This window comes from Thamnophis elegans, chromosome 2 (genome assembly GCF_009769535.1).
Source record: "Thamnophis elegans isolate rThaEle1 chromosome 2, rThaEle1.pri, whole genome shotgun sequence".
Classification (NCBI taxonomy): Eukaryota; Metazoa; Chordata; class Lepidosauria; order Squamata; family Colubridae; genus Thamnophis; species Thamnophis elegans.
The window spans coordinates 149,693,820-149,710,612 of NC_045542.1; the positions used below are offsets into that span (position 1 = coordinate 149,693,820).

General features: G+C 46.0%; 2 protein-coding genes across 5 annotated transcripts in view; one reads left to right on the forward strand and one right to left on the reverse strand.

The window, feature by feature from the left end:
• LOC116503304 (zinc-binding protein A33-like) overlaps positions 1–16,793 on the forward strand; it is a 902,198-nt gene that overhangs the window by 397,109 nt on the left and 488,296 nt on the right. The window lies entirely within an intron of this gene.
• LOC116503298 (mediator of DNA damage checkpoint protein 1-like) overlaps positions 1–16,793 on the reverse strand; it is a 41,697-nt gene that overhangs the window by 6,054 nt on the left and 18,850 nt on the right. The window contains exons 6-10 of one of the 4 annotated variants that reach the window (XM_032209614.1): positions 15,965–16,060; positions 13,232–13,324; positions 5,133–5,591; positions 1,987–2,051; positions 680–1,258 (exon numbers count right to left, since the gene is read on the reverse strand). In XM_032209614.1, the coding sequence (XP_032065505.1) occupies positions 680–1,258; positions 1,987–2,051; positions 5,133–5,591; positions 13,232–13,324; positions 15,965–16,060 (1,292 nt within the window). The remainder of the gene's footprint in view (positions 1–679; positions 1,259–1,986; positions 2,052–5,132; positions 5,592–13,231; positions 13,325–15,964; positions 16,061–16,793) is intronic. The other 3 variants (XM_032209615.1, XM_032209616.1, XM_032209617.1) reach the window with 3 other exon arrangements.

Consider the following 16,793-nt stretch of genomic DNA (forward strand, 5'->3'; position numbering starts at 1 on the left):
CAGAGTCAATGGGAGAATGCCAGATTCACTTAATGGCTGTGTTACCAGTTTAACAACCGCCGTAATTGACTTAACAACTGTGGCAAGAAAAGTTGGGCGAAACTCGCTTAGCGACTAAGGTGTTGGGCTCAGTTGTGGTGATAAGTCGAGGACCACCTGTACTAAGTGATCAAAATAGGTGCATCAGCTGGGAATTGTGGGAGCTGCTGTCACAAGACATCAGGGAAGGCAGAAAGTTGGGGACGGATGCTCCCCATTGGCTCAGGAAACTCTGGAGACCCTCCCATTTAAGATGACTGACTGGCAGGAGTCTGTTAGGTGTGCCTAAGGCTGCTTACGACACTTGTGGCTGTCAAGGCTGGGTTTGAATGGGAAAGGATGTGTGGAAAAGCAGCACCATCCACCAGTGTAAGCCAGGGATCTCCAACCTTAGCAAATTTAAGCCTAGCAGACTTCAACTCCCAGAATTCTCCAGCCAGCTGGCTGGAGAATTCTGGGAGTTGAAGTCCTCCAGGCTTAAAGTTGCGGAGGTTGGAGACTCTTGATCTAAGCAGTTATAGATGTACGAGACCTAGAGAGGGAGGTGGTCCTTCTAATGATTCAATTAAGGATCTGTTGCCCGGAAAAGGGGAGAAAGCTTTCTTAGAGCAGCTTCTCCTTCCTCTCTTTGGATATTCACCTGCGCAGGCTTGGCGTCTTTCCCAGAATCCTTTGGGCTTGGGGTGCTCACAGAAGCACTGCTGCTACTGCTGGAGAGCTTGCTGGCCCGAGTCCTTGGATGCTCCCTCTGTCCTTCTAGCCCACGATCTGGAGCAGGAGCCCCTCTGACCCGTTTTGTGGGCTCCCTGGCCCCGGGGTTGCTGCCAGATACAGCTTTCGCCACTTCTGTAACTTTCCTGGCGGCTGTGGATTCCCTCTGTGAGCTCCTCGTTCGACCTTGAGGGATGGGAGCAGCGTTCAGGTCTTCATTCCTGGCTTTCTTCCTGGGGCCCTCTTCTTCTTCGGGCTGTTGTGGCCTCTCCTTCACTATCCTCATTCGTTGACTTGCGTTGCTGAGCTGCCGCAGCCCCCTACGCCTGGTCTCTGGGGCAGCCGGGGTGCTGGATGCAACCACAGCCCCAGATCCGTGACGGCGGAGGCTTCGTCTTTCTGGGACATGGGTGGGTGAAGGGGAAGTGGTGGAAGATCGCAGACTGCGCCGCAACTCACGGGCAGGGAGCGTTGCTGAAACCGGATCCTCCTGGGTTGGCACCAACACCTAAGGGTATCAAATGAAGCTCAGGCATCATGCCAAACCATGATTCAGTTAATCAGATGGGGGGGCTGCACAAACCACAATTTGCTGAGTTCTCATAACAAACCACAATTTACCAATCACGGTTATCCTGCTCTACCCCATGAGATAAGAAAAAGGTGAAGGTTAAGCTTCACCAAATCAGTCCTGGGTTCATGAAGGATGCCAGTCACCCTCAGTCCAACCCACTTCACAAGGTTGTTGTTGTGGGGAAAAGAGGGGAAGAGAGTAGCATTAGGTATGTCCACACCCCTCAGAGTGTGTGTTCTGTTAAGATACAGCCTATTGTGCCTTAAAATGGCTTCTACTGTACAGCACAGTGGAGTTGCCATGGTAACAGATTCACTGTACTCCACAAGAGGGCTCACTCTAGTAAGGGGGAAAATTGTACATTTGTGAATGTCTAATACAGGATTGGGATAAACAAATACCTGGGCAACGGCAGGTTAACAACTAGTTACCTATATAATACATTTATATATTTATTATCATCATCATCATTTATTCACTGCCTATCCACTGTAGGATGAAGGCCTTTTCTGTATGTTTCCGACCAATATAGTCTTGAGCTTTTTTTTGCCAAGTGGACCCGCAATACTTATTGATGTATGTATGTATGTATGATGTATAAATATATTATAAAAATAATAAAGGCAGCATATTAAATAAATAAAGGCAAATCTGATGCTTACCTTCTTAGTATTCCTTGTTTCTCTTACTAATTCCGAGTTTTCTTCCACACCGTCACCCACAGGAGCTAGAAAAAGCCAAAGGATGGAAACAGCCTGGATTGAAAAACACCATTTCACTTTTTTTGCCACCGGGGAGCAAAGCAGAGATACGGACTTATTAGTATAACGCAGGCTGCGCTCCCTACCTCACGTAAACCGATGGGAAATGTAACTATATTCCTCACCAAGATATTATAAGAATGGCTACCGGCTAGAGTTTTTGGCTTATGACTGGTTGCTTAGCAACCATTCAAAGTTACAATGGACACCACCACCCACCCCCCAAAAAAAGCTATTTATGATATAAGGTGCTGAAGTTACAATGTTCACCCCTGCTCCAGTCACAGGACCCCATTTTGAGCGGCCGGCAACTGGTTTTTTTCCAGTTTCCGTCCCATAGCAAACAATACATTCACTTAATGACCAGATCCTTCACTCCGTGGTGCCCCCCTCTTTCTGGAACATCAACACCCCCCCCCAAGATTAGAACAGCCCCCACTCTAATACTCTTCTGGAAGACCTGGTTCTGCCAGTGGGCCTAGGGAATCCAGAGCGGGATGGAGCTCATTAAATGGCTCATGTGATCTGCAGTCACAGGGGAGGGAGGGGGAGAAAGGGATTTTGTTATATTTTACTATATTAATTTATTTGATTCTTTTTGTTCGTTTTTATTGTTTTAAATGTGATTTTATATTCTGTAAGCTGCCTTCAGTCCACCATGGGTGAATAGCCGGCAATATAAGGCCACACTTGGAATACTGCATTCAGTTTTGGTCGCCACAATGTAGAAAAGATGTGGAGACTCTAGAAAGAGTGCAGAGAAGAGCAACAAAGATGATTAGGGGACTGCAGACTAAAACATATGAAGAACAATTGCAGGAACTGGTTATGTCTAGTTTAATGAAAAGAAGGACTAGGGGAGACATGATAGCAGTCTTCCAATATCTCAGGGATTGCCACAAAGAAGAGGGAGTCAAACCATTCTCCAAGGCACCTGAGGGTAGAACAAGAAGCAATGGGTGGAAACTAATCAAGGAGAGAAACAACCTAGCACTAAGGAGAAATTTCCTGACAGTTAGAACAATTAATCAGTGGAACAGCTTGCCTCCAGAAGTTGTGAATGCTCCAACACTTTAAGAAGATGTTGGATAGCCATTTGACTGAAATGGTATAGGGTTCCCTGTCTAGGCAGGGGGTTGAACTAGAAGACCCCCAAGGTCCTTTCCAACTCAGCTATATTCTATTCTATTCTATTCTATAAATTGAATAAATAAATAACAACAGTAGCATTCGCTTTACCACTATGGTATTTGCTTACTGACTACTACTGGGGGGGGGGGGAGTGTTTGTCATAAAATCAGATCCAGTCACATGATGACAAACCATTCTGATTCATGATTGTGACTGCCAGGCTCAATGATGGTTTGGGACCATCTGTACACAACTAATGAAAAGAGCATCTGGAGCATGCAGGCCTGGGGAATCAAATTCCTGTCCTCAAACCTACAACTTACAATAGCAGAGTTGGAAGGGACCTTGGAGGTCTTCCTAGGCAGGAAACCCTATACCGTTTCAGACAAATGGCTACCCAACATCTTCTTAAAGACTTCTAGTGTTGGGGCATTCACAACTTCTGGAGGCAAACTGTTCCACTGATTAATTGTTCTAACTGTCAGGAAATTTCTCCTCAGTTCCAAGTTGCTTCTCTCCTTGATTAGTTTCCAACAGATTCTCAAGAACTGTGAGGATAAGAGAAGCCAAAAAGAAATCTGGAGAAGTTCTGAATAAATGTGGAGAAAGAAACTTTGGCCCTGGAAGAAGAATATAATTCTCCAGTGTAAAAACAATCTATACCTGATTGAGAGCAGAGACGAGCAGTTTCCAAATCCAGGGGTTGCAAAAGCTCTAAAGTTCTACTTAACGGTGTTTTAAAAACACCAATGAAACAGAAATAAAACCTCCCCCTTTCTGAGCAAAAGAAAATATTTGGGATTTTGGATACTTGACTAAGGTACCCAGGCCTGCAACTCAAAATGTTGTGAAGGGACCCTTTGCTTGGCTTCCCTATTAGCAGATCAATCTCACAACTGCTGTTTTATTTTTGTTTGTTTGTTTGTATGTTTTTATTTTATGGGTGTTTTTGATTGTTTTACTATCTTTTCAATTGTTTTAAAATTTTAGACTTGTAAACTGCCCAAGAATCACTTGAATGGGAGAGGCCAGAGAAACTGGAAAAAAAAATTCAAAAGCAGAATTTGGAGCCTTTGCCATTTGCAATATAGCCTGTTGGTGTCACCCTAAATGTAAACCGCAGCCTCTGGGAGTCAGTGTTTCTTAACCTCGGCGATTTGAAAGAGAGGTGAACTTCAACTCCCAGAATTCCAGAAATCAGGAATTCTGGGATTTGAAGTCCATACACCTCTCCAAGTTGTCAAGGTGGAGAAACACTGCTCTCACTCTTCTAAGTTTTCTAACCTCTTATTCAGAGCTGAGGGAGCAGCGCGGTGGCTCAGCGTTTAAGATGCTGGGCTTATCAGCTGGAAAGTCAGCAGCCCAGGTTCAAGACCCAAGCTTGACCCAATGGGATGAGCTCCCTTCCGCTCCCCAGCTCCTCCAACCTAGCAGTTCAAAAGCCTACAAAATGCAAGTAGATAAATAGGTACCCTTTCGGTGGGAAAGTAACAGCGCTCCGTGATGTCATGCTAGCCACATGACCACAGAAATGTCTTCAGACAGCGATGGCTCAATGGCATTGAAATAGAGATAAGCACTGCCTTCTACAGTTGGCAAAGATTAACAAAGTAAAATCTGCAGGGATTTCTTTTTCAGACCCAAACACAAACAGTATTTGTGTAAGTTAAGTGTAAGTAAGTAGGTAGGTAGGTAGGTAGGTAGGTAGGTAGGTAGGTAGGTAGGTAGGTAGGTAGGTAGATAGATAGATAGATGATAGATAGATAGATAGATAGATAGATAGATAGATAGATAGATGATAGATAGATAAAACAGAGCCCCCCATATGCATTGCAGCCTCCATGACTGCATTGCAGCAGTGAGAACCATAATCCATTCATTCCCCTTATGACAATTTTTCACATGCTGCCACTCACTTGCCTCACTCTGTCTCGGCACCACCTCGGAAGAAGGGCTTCCACTTCCCAGAACCTCCACCCTTTTTTCTTCCTGTGGCGTCAAGGACCCCTTGCTGGCCACAAGGGGAATTTGCACAGAAGGGAGAGGCTGAGGGTCCTCTTCAGGGGCGCCCTCTGGTGTCTGCAACGGGGACTGCATAGAGGGCAACGCCACAGCCTGAGGTGGAAGGTGGTCTCCTGGAAGACTGGAGGTGGTTTCTTCTCCTGGAGAGGTTGCAGCTGGGAAGTCAGGCTGAGGCACCGGCTCAAAACATTTGTCCTCTTCAGGTTGGTCCTGGGCAAGCCGCTTCTCTTTGCCAGTCAAGGCTTCGCAGGGCTCTGCTGAGACTTGCTCGGGCTCCTCACAGAATGGCTGGGTAGCTTCCAGGATGTCATCTTCCTGGTCAGAACTGTTGTCTTTCAAAGGTGAGCTGGTTACTACAAGGAGAGACACATTGTCTTTATTTGCTCTTAAGACTAAGCAGGCCTTCCCTGTATAATCTCCTGGGCTACAATTGCCTTGATCTCCAACATAATGGGATCTGAAATTTCCATTGTAAGTCATGAAGGTCATAAGTCAAAGCATCACATGACCCGATTTTACAACTTTATTTTGTAGTGGTCATTAAATGCCATAGTCATTAAGTGAACCTGGCGGTCATTAACACAAATTAATGTGTTCCCAGGTGCATTTTTTGTGGAAAGCAGCTTAAAAGGCTGGAAACTGGCCAGTAGCAATCCTTGCTTAGATGATGGGGACCAGAGTCCATGTATTTATTTAGAAGGGGAATCAGGTGAAGGAAACCTTGGAAGTTCTACCAGGATCTTCGTGTTTATCACACCAAGTTCCCATCACTTCCCTTCCCCTCTATTAGAAGCAGCCCAGCTACAATTTCAATCGATCAAAATAGAGCTGGAAGAGAACTTGGAGGTCTTCTAGTCCAGCCCCCTGCTCAAGCAGCAGACCCTATACCATTTCAGACAAGTGGCTGTCCAGTCTCTTCTTAAAAATCTCCAGTGATGAAGCAGCCACAACTTCTGAAGGCAAAGCTGTGCCACTGGTTAATTGTCTTCACTGTTAGGAAGTTTCTCCTCAATTCCAAGTTGCTTCTCTCTTTGAATAGCTTCCATCCATTGTTTCTTATCCTGCCGTCTGGTATTCTGGAAATTAGCTGACCCCCTCCTCTTTGTGGCATCCCCTCAAATACTGGAAAACTGCTATCATGTCACCCCTAGTCCTTCTTTTCTCTAGACTAACCCCAAATCCCTGCAACCATTCTTTGTATGTATTTGTCTCCAGGCCCTTGATCATCCTAGTTGCTCTTCTTTGCACTTTTCCAAAGTCTCAACATCTTTTTTGTAATGTGGTTGTAATTTTTTTTTTGGGGGGGGGGTGAATTTAAAGGTTTCTAAGCTCTCACTTCCTTCTCCTTGCCAATTCTGTTGTCCGCACTCTCTCGGGTGACAAGAGGCAGATCAAGTCTGAGGTTCAGGAAACTGGACTCCAAAGGCAATTCTTGATGCAGATGTAAGCAAGGGCTGGCCTTCCAAGCTATTGCTAAACTACAACTCCCAGCTTCCCAAGGGAGTTAGGCCATACTTCCCAGGGGAGGTTGGGTGGTGAAATTCTAGAAGGGCTGGAATGCCACATTGGCAACATCTTTATATGCAATTGCTCCCAAGATTGGTCATCACTGCATCGTTTCTAGCTAGTCATTACAACAACTTTCTAAATTTCCTTTACCCTTGGCCCAGCTTCGATGGGGACCCAGAGAAGCTAGCGTTCTTCCTGAACCAGGTGTGGGCCCACCTGGGCTGGTATGCACCGACCTACCCTATTGTGTCACGTCTTTCCAGAATATAGAATATAGTCCTTGTTTAGTGACCATTTGCCGTTATGATGGACACCCCCCCCCAAACAGATGCCCATACCCTTAGTCTTACGAGAATACCAAGATATTGGTGTGCAGTTTGGAATTGACAAATGTGCAACAATGGCAACCAAAGCAGGAATAGAACTTGAGAATGAAGAAATGATAAAGGCAATAAAACCAGAAGAAGGCTACAAGTACTTGGGGATTTTAGAGGCCTCTGACTTAATGCATAATAAAATCAAGGAATTAATTTCAGCCAAGTACATTCAACGAATTCGCAAGATATTAAAGTCCAAACTGAATGGAGGAAACATCATCAAAAGCCATAAATACCTGGGCTATACCTGTGATTCGATACTCTGCAGAAATAATTGATTGGACCCAGATGGAGTTGGACAATTTGGACAGAAAAACAAGGAAGCTTGTGACAATGAATCATGCTTTGCACCCTAAAAGTGATGTTGACCGATTATATCTACCAAGAGCAGAGGGTGGTCGAGGACTCCTACAAGTAAAACAGACTGTGGAAGAAGAAAAACACAGCTTGAATGATTACATCCAGAAAAGTGAAGAACCAATGATTAAGGAAGTAAATAAAGGAGGCCTTTTAAAGACAACTAAGTCAAAAGCTGAATATGAGAAAGAAGTAACTGAGAAGTGAGCTGAAAATTGGAAAAACAAAGCTATGCATAGCCAATACTTGAAAAGTATTGTAGGCAAAGCTGACCAAAAGCTAACTTGGAACCGGTTAAGATCAGAAGCACTGAAAAAAGAAACAGGAGGCTTTATTTTGGCAGTTCAAGAACAAGCCGTAACCACAAACTACATGAAGGCAAAAATTCAACATGTTACCACCAACAGCAAATGTTGCCTCTGTAATGTGAAAGATGAGACAGTCGACCACTTGATCAATGGGTGCAGCAAAATTTCACAAACTGACTACCTACAATGCCATGACCGTGTTGCTAAGATCATTCACTGGAAATTGTGCCAAAAGTTTGGATTTGAGTACAGCAAAAACCACTGGGAACATCGGGTTCAGAAAGTCAAGATCTTGTGGGACTTCAGAATCCAGACTGACAGGCACTTGGCCCACAACACACCTGACATAACAATAGTTGAAAAGAAAAAAGTATGGTTCATTGACATTGCAATACCTGGAGATGCACGAATTGAAGATAAACAGCAAGAAAAAAAATCACAAAGTACCAGGACTTGCAAATTTAAGTTGAGCGACTTGGAAAAAGAAATCGTGTGTTGTCCCGATTGTAATTGGAGCCCTTGGAGCAATACCTAAAGGGCTACCTCGCTATTTGGAAATTTTAAATTTATCAGACTTGACATTCTGATTCTACAAAAAACCACCCTCCTTGGAACAGCTTATATCCTCCGACATTACCTTAACAGTTCCTAGGTCCTTGGTTAGGACTCAAGCTGTTGAGCTACCAATCAGCCCCAAAGGCTGTGAATCTCACCAAAGATTAACCACATAATAATAATAATAATAATAGTTGTTATTTGCCAGTTTCAGTTTTTTCGGCAGGTTTCTGCAAAAAGCACCCATAGGAGTACATTAATTTGCATTAATGACCGCCAAGTTCCCTTAATGACTGTGGCATTCAATTAATGACCACTAGAAAATAAAAGTCGTAAAACTGGATCCCGTCATGGGGTGTTTTGACATGATCATCATGACTTACAGTGAAAATTCCAGATTGCATTCCATTCATAAGTCGAAGGCTACAGTACCTGTATGAGCAGAAACTTAGACCAACCTATGGGAACCTCAGACAGAAGTTTCTTAATTGAGGAACAAATCTTCCAATGCTTTAAAACAAATTAAACACCAGACTCTACTTATAGAATCCACATCCGAGTAATCAGGACCCTGGTCTCAGGCTGCTGTCGCTAAATGCCAGGTCTGTTGTTCATAAGGCTCCCCTCATCCGGGACTTGATAACTGATGAGGGCGCAGACCTGGCATGTATTACTGAGACATGGCTGGGCACGGAGGGAGGAGTCCCCCTCGTTGAGATGTGCCCAGCCGGATTTCAGGTGCTGCATCAGCCGAGAGCCCAGGGAAGGGGTGGCGGTGTGGCTATCGTAGTCCGGGAGTCTTTAGTACCTCGTAGGATCCCTGCTCCGGAGCTTGTCGGGTGTGAGTCCCTGCTGGTGAAGCTGGACCTCAAGGGTCAAGTGGGTCTGCTGCTTACGTACCTGCCTCCCAACTGCGTTGCAGCAGCCCTCCCCTCGCTCCTCGAGTCAGTAGCCGAGCTAGCAGTTGAGTTCCCTAGACTTATGGTTCTGGGGGACTTCAACTTGCCTTCGCTCGGTGAACACTCTGATGGAGCGCAGGAGTTCATGGCTTCCATGACAGCCATGGGCTTGACTCAAGTAATTCGAGGCCCAACTCACTCAGCGGGTCACACGCTTGACCTCGTATTCCTCTCGGAGCAGTGGAGTTACGATCTTGGTCTGAGGGGTAATGAGATCATACCCCTGTCGTGGTCAGACCACTACCTACTGAGGCTAGACTTCCGGAGGCCAAACCCCCACCGTAGGGAGGAGGAACCGACCAGCTGGTTCCGCCCCAAGCGACTTATGGACCCTATTAGGTTCCAGACGGAGCTTGGGGTTATTCCTGATACCCTCGCCCACAGTTCGGTGGAGACCCTCGTAGCTGCCTGGCACTCGGCAGCTTCGGGGTCTCTAGACCGGATTGCGCCACTACGGCCCCTCCGGGTCAGCGGCCCCCAGAGGCCTCCTTGGTTCACTGAGGAGCTCCGGGAGATAAAGCGCCGGAGGAGACGCCTAGAGCACTCGTGGAGGTCCGATAGGTCCGAGTCGAAGTGGGCACTTTTAACAGCATGCACCAAGGAGTATATTCGGACTCTAAGAACAGCAAAAAGAACATATATTGCCTCCTTGGTAGCGTCCGCCGAGTCCCGCCCAGCCGCCCTGTTTAGGATAACCCGCTCCCTCCTAAATAGGAGGGAGACGGGGGACCCCTTACAGGGTAAGGCTGAGGAGTATGTCCAGTTCTTGGCGGACAAAGTTGCCCGGTTTCGAGCGGACCTGGACTCCACTCCAGTAGATCCAGCCGAGAAACAAGGAGAAGACTTGGCAAACCATCTCTGGGTTGAGTTTCAGGAAGTTGCCTCTGGGGATGTGGACAAGGCTATGCGAGCTGTGAGCGCCTCCACCTGTATACTGGACCCGTGTCCCTCCTGGCTGGTTGCCAGCAGCAGTGAGGTGACACGAGGCTGGATCCAGGCGGTTGTTACCGCCTCTCTTCGGGAGGGGTACTTCCCCACCGCGCTTAAGACAGCGGTGGTGAGACCCCTCCTGAAGAAACCGTCCTTGGATCCAGCTGTCCTTAATAACTACCGTCCAGTCTCCAACCTCCCCTTTGTGGGGAAGGTTGTTGAGAAGGTGGTGGCTCTCCAGCTTCAGCGTACCTTGGAGGAAGCTAACTATCTTGACCCCTTCCAGTCTGGCTTCAGGCCCGGTTACAGCACAGAAACCGCTTTGGTCGCATTGACCGATGATCTCTGGAGAGCTAGGGATGGAGGCCATGCTTCCATCCTAGTTCTCCTTGACCTCTCAGCGGCTTTCGATACCATCGACCATGGTATCCTTCTGCGACGACTGCGGGAGATAGGGGTGGGCGGCACTGTTTTGCAGTGGTTCTCCTCCTACCTCTCGGACAGGTCGCAGTCGGTGTTGGTGGGGGGGCAGAGATCGTCCCTGAGGCCCCTAACTTATGGGGTGCCGCAGGGGTCGGTCTTATCCCCCCTACTATTTAACATATACATGAAACCGCTGGGTGAGATCATTCGGAGGCACGGGATAAAATACCACCAATATGCGGACGATACACAGTTGTATCTGTCCACCCCGTGCCAACTCAATGAAGCGGTGGACGTGATGAACCGGGGTCTTGAGGCCGTTAAAGACTGGATGAGAGCAAACAAGCTGATACTCAACCCAGACAAGACCAAGTGGCTGTTGTGTTTTCCTCCCAAAAATTTGACCAACGTACCATCACTCAGGCTGGGGGGACAAAATTTATACCCCTCAGAAAGGGCCCGCAACTTGGGAGTCCTCCTGGACCCACAGCTGACTTTTGACCACCATCTTTCAGCTGTGACCAGGGGGGCATTTGCCCAGGTTCGCCTGGTGCGCCAGTTGCGGCCCTACCTGAATCGGGAGGCCCTCACAACAGTCACTCGAGCCCTTGTGATCTCCAGGCTGGAATACTGCAATGTGCTCTACATGGGGCTGCCCTTGAAGAGCACCCGGAGACTTCAGCTAGTCCAGAATGCGGCCGCGCGAGTGATCGTGGGCGCACCACGGTTCGCCCACATAACACCGATCCTCCGTGAGCTGCACTAGCTACCTGTCGATCTCCGGGTGCACTTCAAGGTCCTACTCACCACCTATAAAGCGCTCCATGGTAGTGGATCTGGCTATTTGAGAGACCGCCTTCTGCCAATTACCTCCCTGCGTCCCATCAGGTCGCATAGAGTTGGCCTCCTCCGTATTCCATCCGCCAGTCAGTGCCGACTGGCGACTACTCGGAGGAGAGCCTTCTCTGTTGCGGCTCCGACGCTATGGAATAATCTCCCCGTGGAGATCCGTACCCTCACCACCGTCCAGGCCTTCCGCACACCCCTCAAGATCTGGCTAGCCCGTCAGCCCTGGGGATAAGTTTTACTCTCGCCCCTCCCGAATGTTGAATGAATGTTGTGTTTTACTGTTTAATTTATTCTTGTTCACATTTCTTTTGTATTTGTCCTACACTCCCCTTCCCCTTTTATTGTAAGCCGCCCTGAGTCCCCTCAGGGAAAAGGGCGGCCTATAAATGTACAATAAATACCAAAAAATACCAAAATACATTTGCTGATACGAAATGCTCTTGATTATATTTCTAAAAATCCAGGATGCCTGGATAACCCATAAACAATAATTTTCCCTCCTCTAATTTTTTTTTTCTTTTCCCAAGACTGCTTTCTAAGAAAACTTGGAAAGGTTCAACTATGCAAAGACATTTTTAAAAGAGAGTATTAGAAACAGAGGACGGTGTCTGAACAAACCTCACTATAAATAATTTCTCCCTGATTCTGGGACATTCCCATTCTAGAAAAGAATTGTCAGATATAGCTGCTTTAGAATACAGGTAGTCCTTGACTTATAACAACTCATTTAGTGACTGAAGTTACAACGGCACTGAAAAAAGTGACTTGTGATCCTTTTTTCACCCTTACAATGGTCCCCATAGTCACATGATCAAAATTTAGACACTTAGCAACTGATTCATATTTATGACAGTTGCAGCACCCCAGGGACACATGACCTCCCGCTTTTGCGACCTTCTGACAAGCAAAGTCAGTGGAGAAGCCAGATTCACTCAACAACCGTGTTACTAATTTAACAACTGCAGCGATTTGCTTAACAACCGTGGCAAGAAAGGTCATAAAATGGGGCAAAGTTCACTTAATAACAGTCTCTCTTTGCAAAAGAGATTTTGGGCTCAATTGGGTCAGGACTACCTGTATCGTGATTTTGAAAAAAATGTGACCAGATCCTAAAAAGTTATTCAAGAATATTCAAGTACAATCAACGAAAAGATACCATATTTTTCGGCGTATAAAACGCACCATTTTTGAAGAGGCAAATTAAACAAAAAAGTTTTTGCACTCTGCAGACCTCCAAAAACGGCACATTTTTCGTGAAAATGGGCCTGTTTTTTGTCAAAAAAAGGCCATGCATAGCCTTTAGGAAGCTTGTAGAATGCTCCTTTGGGGCTGGGGGGGCGGGGAAACGAGCAAAAAATGGCCCATTTTTCGCTCATTTTAGCCCTCCCCAGACCCCAGGAGCTCTCTGGAAGCCTCCGAAAGGCTATGCATGGCTATTTTTGTAAAAGTGGCAGGTTTTCAGGAGGCCAAAAATGCTGTATTCAGTGTATAAGATGCAGCCAGATTTGTGTCTTATACTCTGAAAAATACAGTAAACAAATGAGAGATTTGGGGCAAGTGCGAAGAGATTAAACTATTTTAAAAAAATAGATCATGGTCCAAATTCAATGCAAGTAACGAAATCTAAAAGAATGTACATTCCCCCTTTTCACCGTCATCCAGGTTAGCCCTGGACAACAAATCCCATCATGGAAAAATCTCCTCTCGTTGGAAAAGGGAAACTCACCATTCCTGAATTGATGTTTAGTGGGTAAAAAGTGTGGGCTGAAGTCAAAGGACTGAGTGGGCTCCTCTTCGAGAGCACAATCGGAATCTGATACTTAGGGAATGGAAGAAAGAAACCCATATTATAATAATGTGAGGTTTCCAAAAGATGCCCTAATTAATTTACATTTCCATGCCTATTATGAACTTGACAAATAAGTCATGGGAAAGAAAGAATTGTTCTGGAACAGGGATGTCAAAATCAAGGCCCAGAGGCGAGATACAGCCCGTGGGATTCTTAGATGTGGCCTGCAGGGCTGCTCTGAAACAGCAGAGGACCAACCCATAGTGCCTCTGGCAGAGAAAATGGAGCTGGGGAGGGACGCATGTGGTCCTCCCAAGCTCTGTTTTCGAGGGTTGCAAGAGGCCATCACAGCCAAAAACAGAGTTCATGCGGGCCACGGGTGGAACTCCCAAGCTCAGTTTTCGCTGGCAGAGGGTTGCAGGAGGCTGTCGCAGCCAAAAACGGAGCTTGGGATCCCGTTTTCACTGGCAGAACGCTTGGGCTATCACAGGCTCCTCCAACACAAGTGACATCGAGCTGTCCATGCTAACCCTTGCCACGCCCACTCCAGCCCCCCAAAGTCAAACAGAACCCTCATGCGGCTCTCAATGAAACCGATTTTGACACCCCTTTTCTGGAGGATCAGGATAGGGGTACTTCTAATCTAGAATTCTGTGTCATGCATCAGCCAACCAAGTGTATTCCAGAAATTCTAAATCACAGACAGGAAAGAAATAGCCCCCATCCGTTTTGAGAAAGCTAAAATAAAGAATGCAGGAGTCACCAAACCTTTTCTAACTGAACTTCCAATTTGAACTGTGATTCATCAACTGCTGTTCCAAAAGCTCCCCACACATTCCAGAAATGTCAATGATTGTGGGGTCCTTGGTGCTCCCTGAGCTTGGTTATTTGCTTAGACGCTTCATTACTCAACTAGATAACGTCATCACTGCAATCATCACTAGCACTGATAAGGTCGCCTAGTTTAGGGAACAAAAGTCTACAAGAGAACAAGCAAGCTCAGAGAGCATCAGGGACCTTCATATCAACCCTGAGCTACAAATATTCTCCTTTATTAGTGCCACTTGTGGGCGTCAAACACTTCAGACAGCACACAAATTGGGGGGGGGGGGGGAGAATTGCCTGCAGGCACATTTCCACCAAAGAGCAACTTTTCTTCCTGCACGAATGCCTAGACTAGCACTGATGATGTTACCTAGTTTGGATGATGAAACGTTTGCAAGAAAACAAGCAAGCTCAAGAGAGCACCATGGACCCCTCATGTCAACTCTGAGCTACGAATATGACAGTATATTAGGGTTCATGAATTGGAATAGACATGGTAACAGGTCAGCCAATGGGGACTGTTTGGTGATCCAGATGGCTCGGAGACTGGGTACGGCTTAGGTTCACTGATCTGTATGTGTGTATATACATACATACATACCAGTGAGGGGTTCTGGGTCCTGGTGCAACCAGTACGGTGCAATGGAGCCAAGCGTCCACCACATGAACGTGTGCAGTGCACGCATGAGTACTTACCGCCTGCAACGCTCTGTGACGCTTTTGCAACGTTCCAGCTGCTCAGCGTGGGCATGCGCAGAATCCCCGAACAGCTCAAATACAGGTAAGGAGCGCGGGCGGGCAGGTGGGCCCTCCGGAGCACTGTACAGGAACGGTACCTGGTGCTCCCAGCAGGCACCGGTACGCCCATACCGGGGCATACCGGTCGTATCCCACCCCTGATACATACATACACGCACATACACACACACACACACACACACGTGCGTGTGTGTGCTTCTGTGATTCTATAGCTTTTGTGATTATGGATTATGGACTTCTAAATTCTGAGTTCTGGCTTCTTCTGTATGGCATTGTATATAAAGAAGTTTGTTATATAAATGAATCCAGCTGAATTATTCGTGTGCCGGATGGATTGCTGCAAACTTTAACAAAATATTCTCCGTTATTAGTATCTCAATGATGGTTTGCAGACTACCATTTAGGAAAGTCTGTAGAGATTCCCAGTCATCCAGGTCAGGGTTGTCCCAAAGGTGCTTTTTCAGAAAGCAACTGGACTTCCTTGTTTTTTTTTTCTTTGAAGACAAGGATGAGAAACGAAATGCCTTGAAAGAAAAAACGAGAAAAATCCAGTTGCCTCCTGAAAAAGCACCTTTGGGACAACCATTTAGGAACATGATGGACGGAGGCAGGTCAGAGCATCTAGTTTCCCTCCATGTCTGATCCAAAGAGTGTACGAAATCCTTAACTTGGGGCTAATAACTCTCTTCCATGATGAATCCATGTCTATCAAAAATTCAGAGGTAGTCCTGCAGCCATCACAGCAAGTTAGCCATTGCTCTCATCCTCAACCCATTTCTCAATGTTTAAACCTCTCCCTATCAACTTTTTTCTTTTAATCTTCTATTTGTACTGATGGCATGTTCCCAAAAACCATGGATCACCCTTATGATTAATGTCCATTCTGTTCCACCGATACTAGATGAGGCTTTGCTTCTAGTAAATCCCACATAAGCAACTCATAATTTGCACAGGGCTTTAAAACTACAGCTCCTGGCCTAAGTCAGTTCTTCTGCCACCGAAACCCAAGGAACCAAACATCCTGGCTTTTATCCCATTAGGTCTCTTCTCTTCCAGATGATCCAGAAGTTCAGCAATGTTTCTTACCTGTAGCTGTGATACCTCCAGCTTTTTCAGGTCCAGACGGTGTGCTTTCAGTCGACAGGTAACACTGTGTAGCTTGCAAGGACACATCAAGCTCATCTGAAAAAAAATGGAAACAGTGGAAAGAAATGCACCATGTACATCTTGTGCTTAGTCTTGAGTAAAGATGGATTCAAACAGCATTTCCTACATACCAGACAGCAGCAGAAAACAAGCAATTGAACAATGGAATGGCTTGAAAAACATATCTAGAACCTGCCGTTCTTTGAATGAGACTCTGTTCAAACAGAGGGAACAATCTGGGCATATTTTTCTGAAGTTGTTTTGTGCCCAGTATAAAATTCCAAATATTTTTCCTTTCCTTTTCTCTCTTCCTCTTGTTAACTTTAAATCCCAAAAGAACTCATTGAGTAATCTGAAGTCAGATGACACCATTTGTTATTTTTTTAAAAACATCAAAAGAGTGTGACCTCTGTTACTATTTAATGCATTGACATATATACCAACAATTATTTTATAAGGTGCACGCCTGCCTTTCTAACTACAGGTAGTCTTGAGTTACGACCGCAACTGAAACAATCCAAGAAGCTTCCTCAGTTCTACCTTGCCAGAGCTGCTCTTGGCTTTGCCCCTGGCTTGCCAGAATTGGAGAAGCTTCTCGGATGAGAAGCGAAACGTTTTCGACAAGAAAACAAAAACAAAAACAAGGAAGTCCCGTTGTCTTTTGGAAAAAGCATCTTTGGGACAACCATGATCTGGATAATTGGGAATCTCCATAGACATTATGGGGACAACAATACTTGAAATTTCTCTCTCTCTCTCTCCTCCCTTT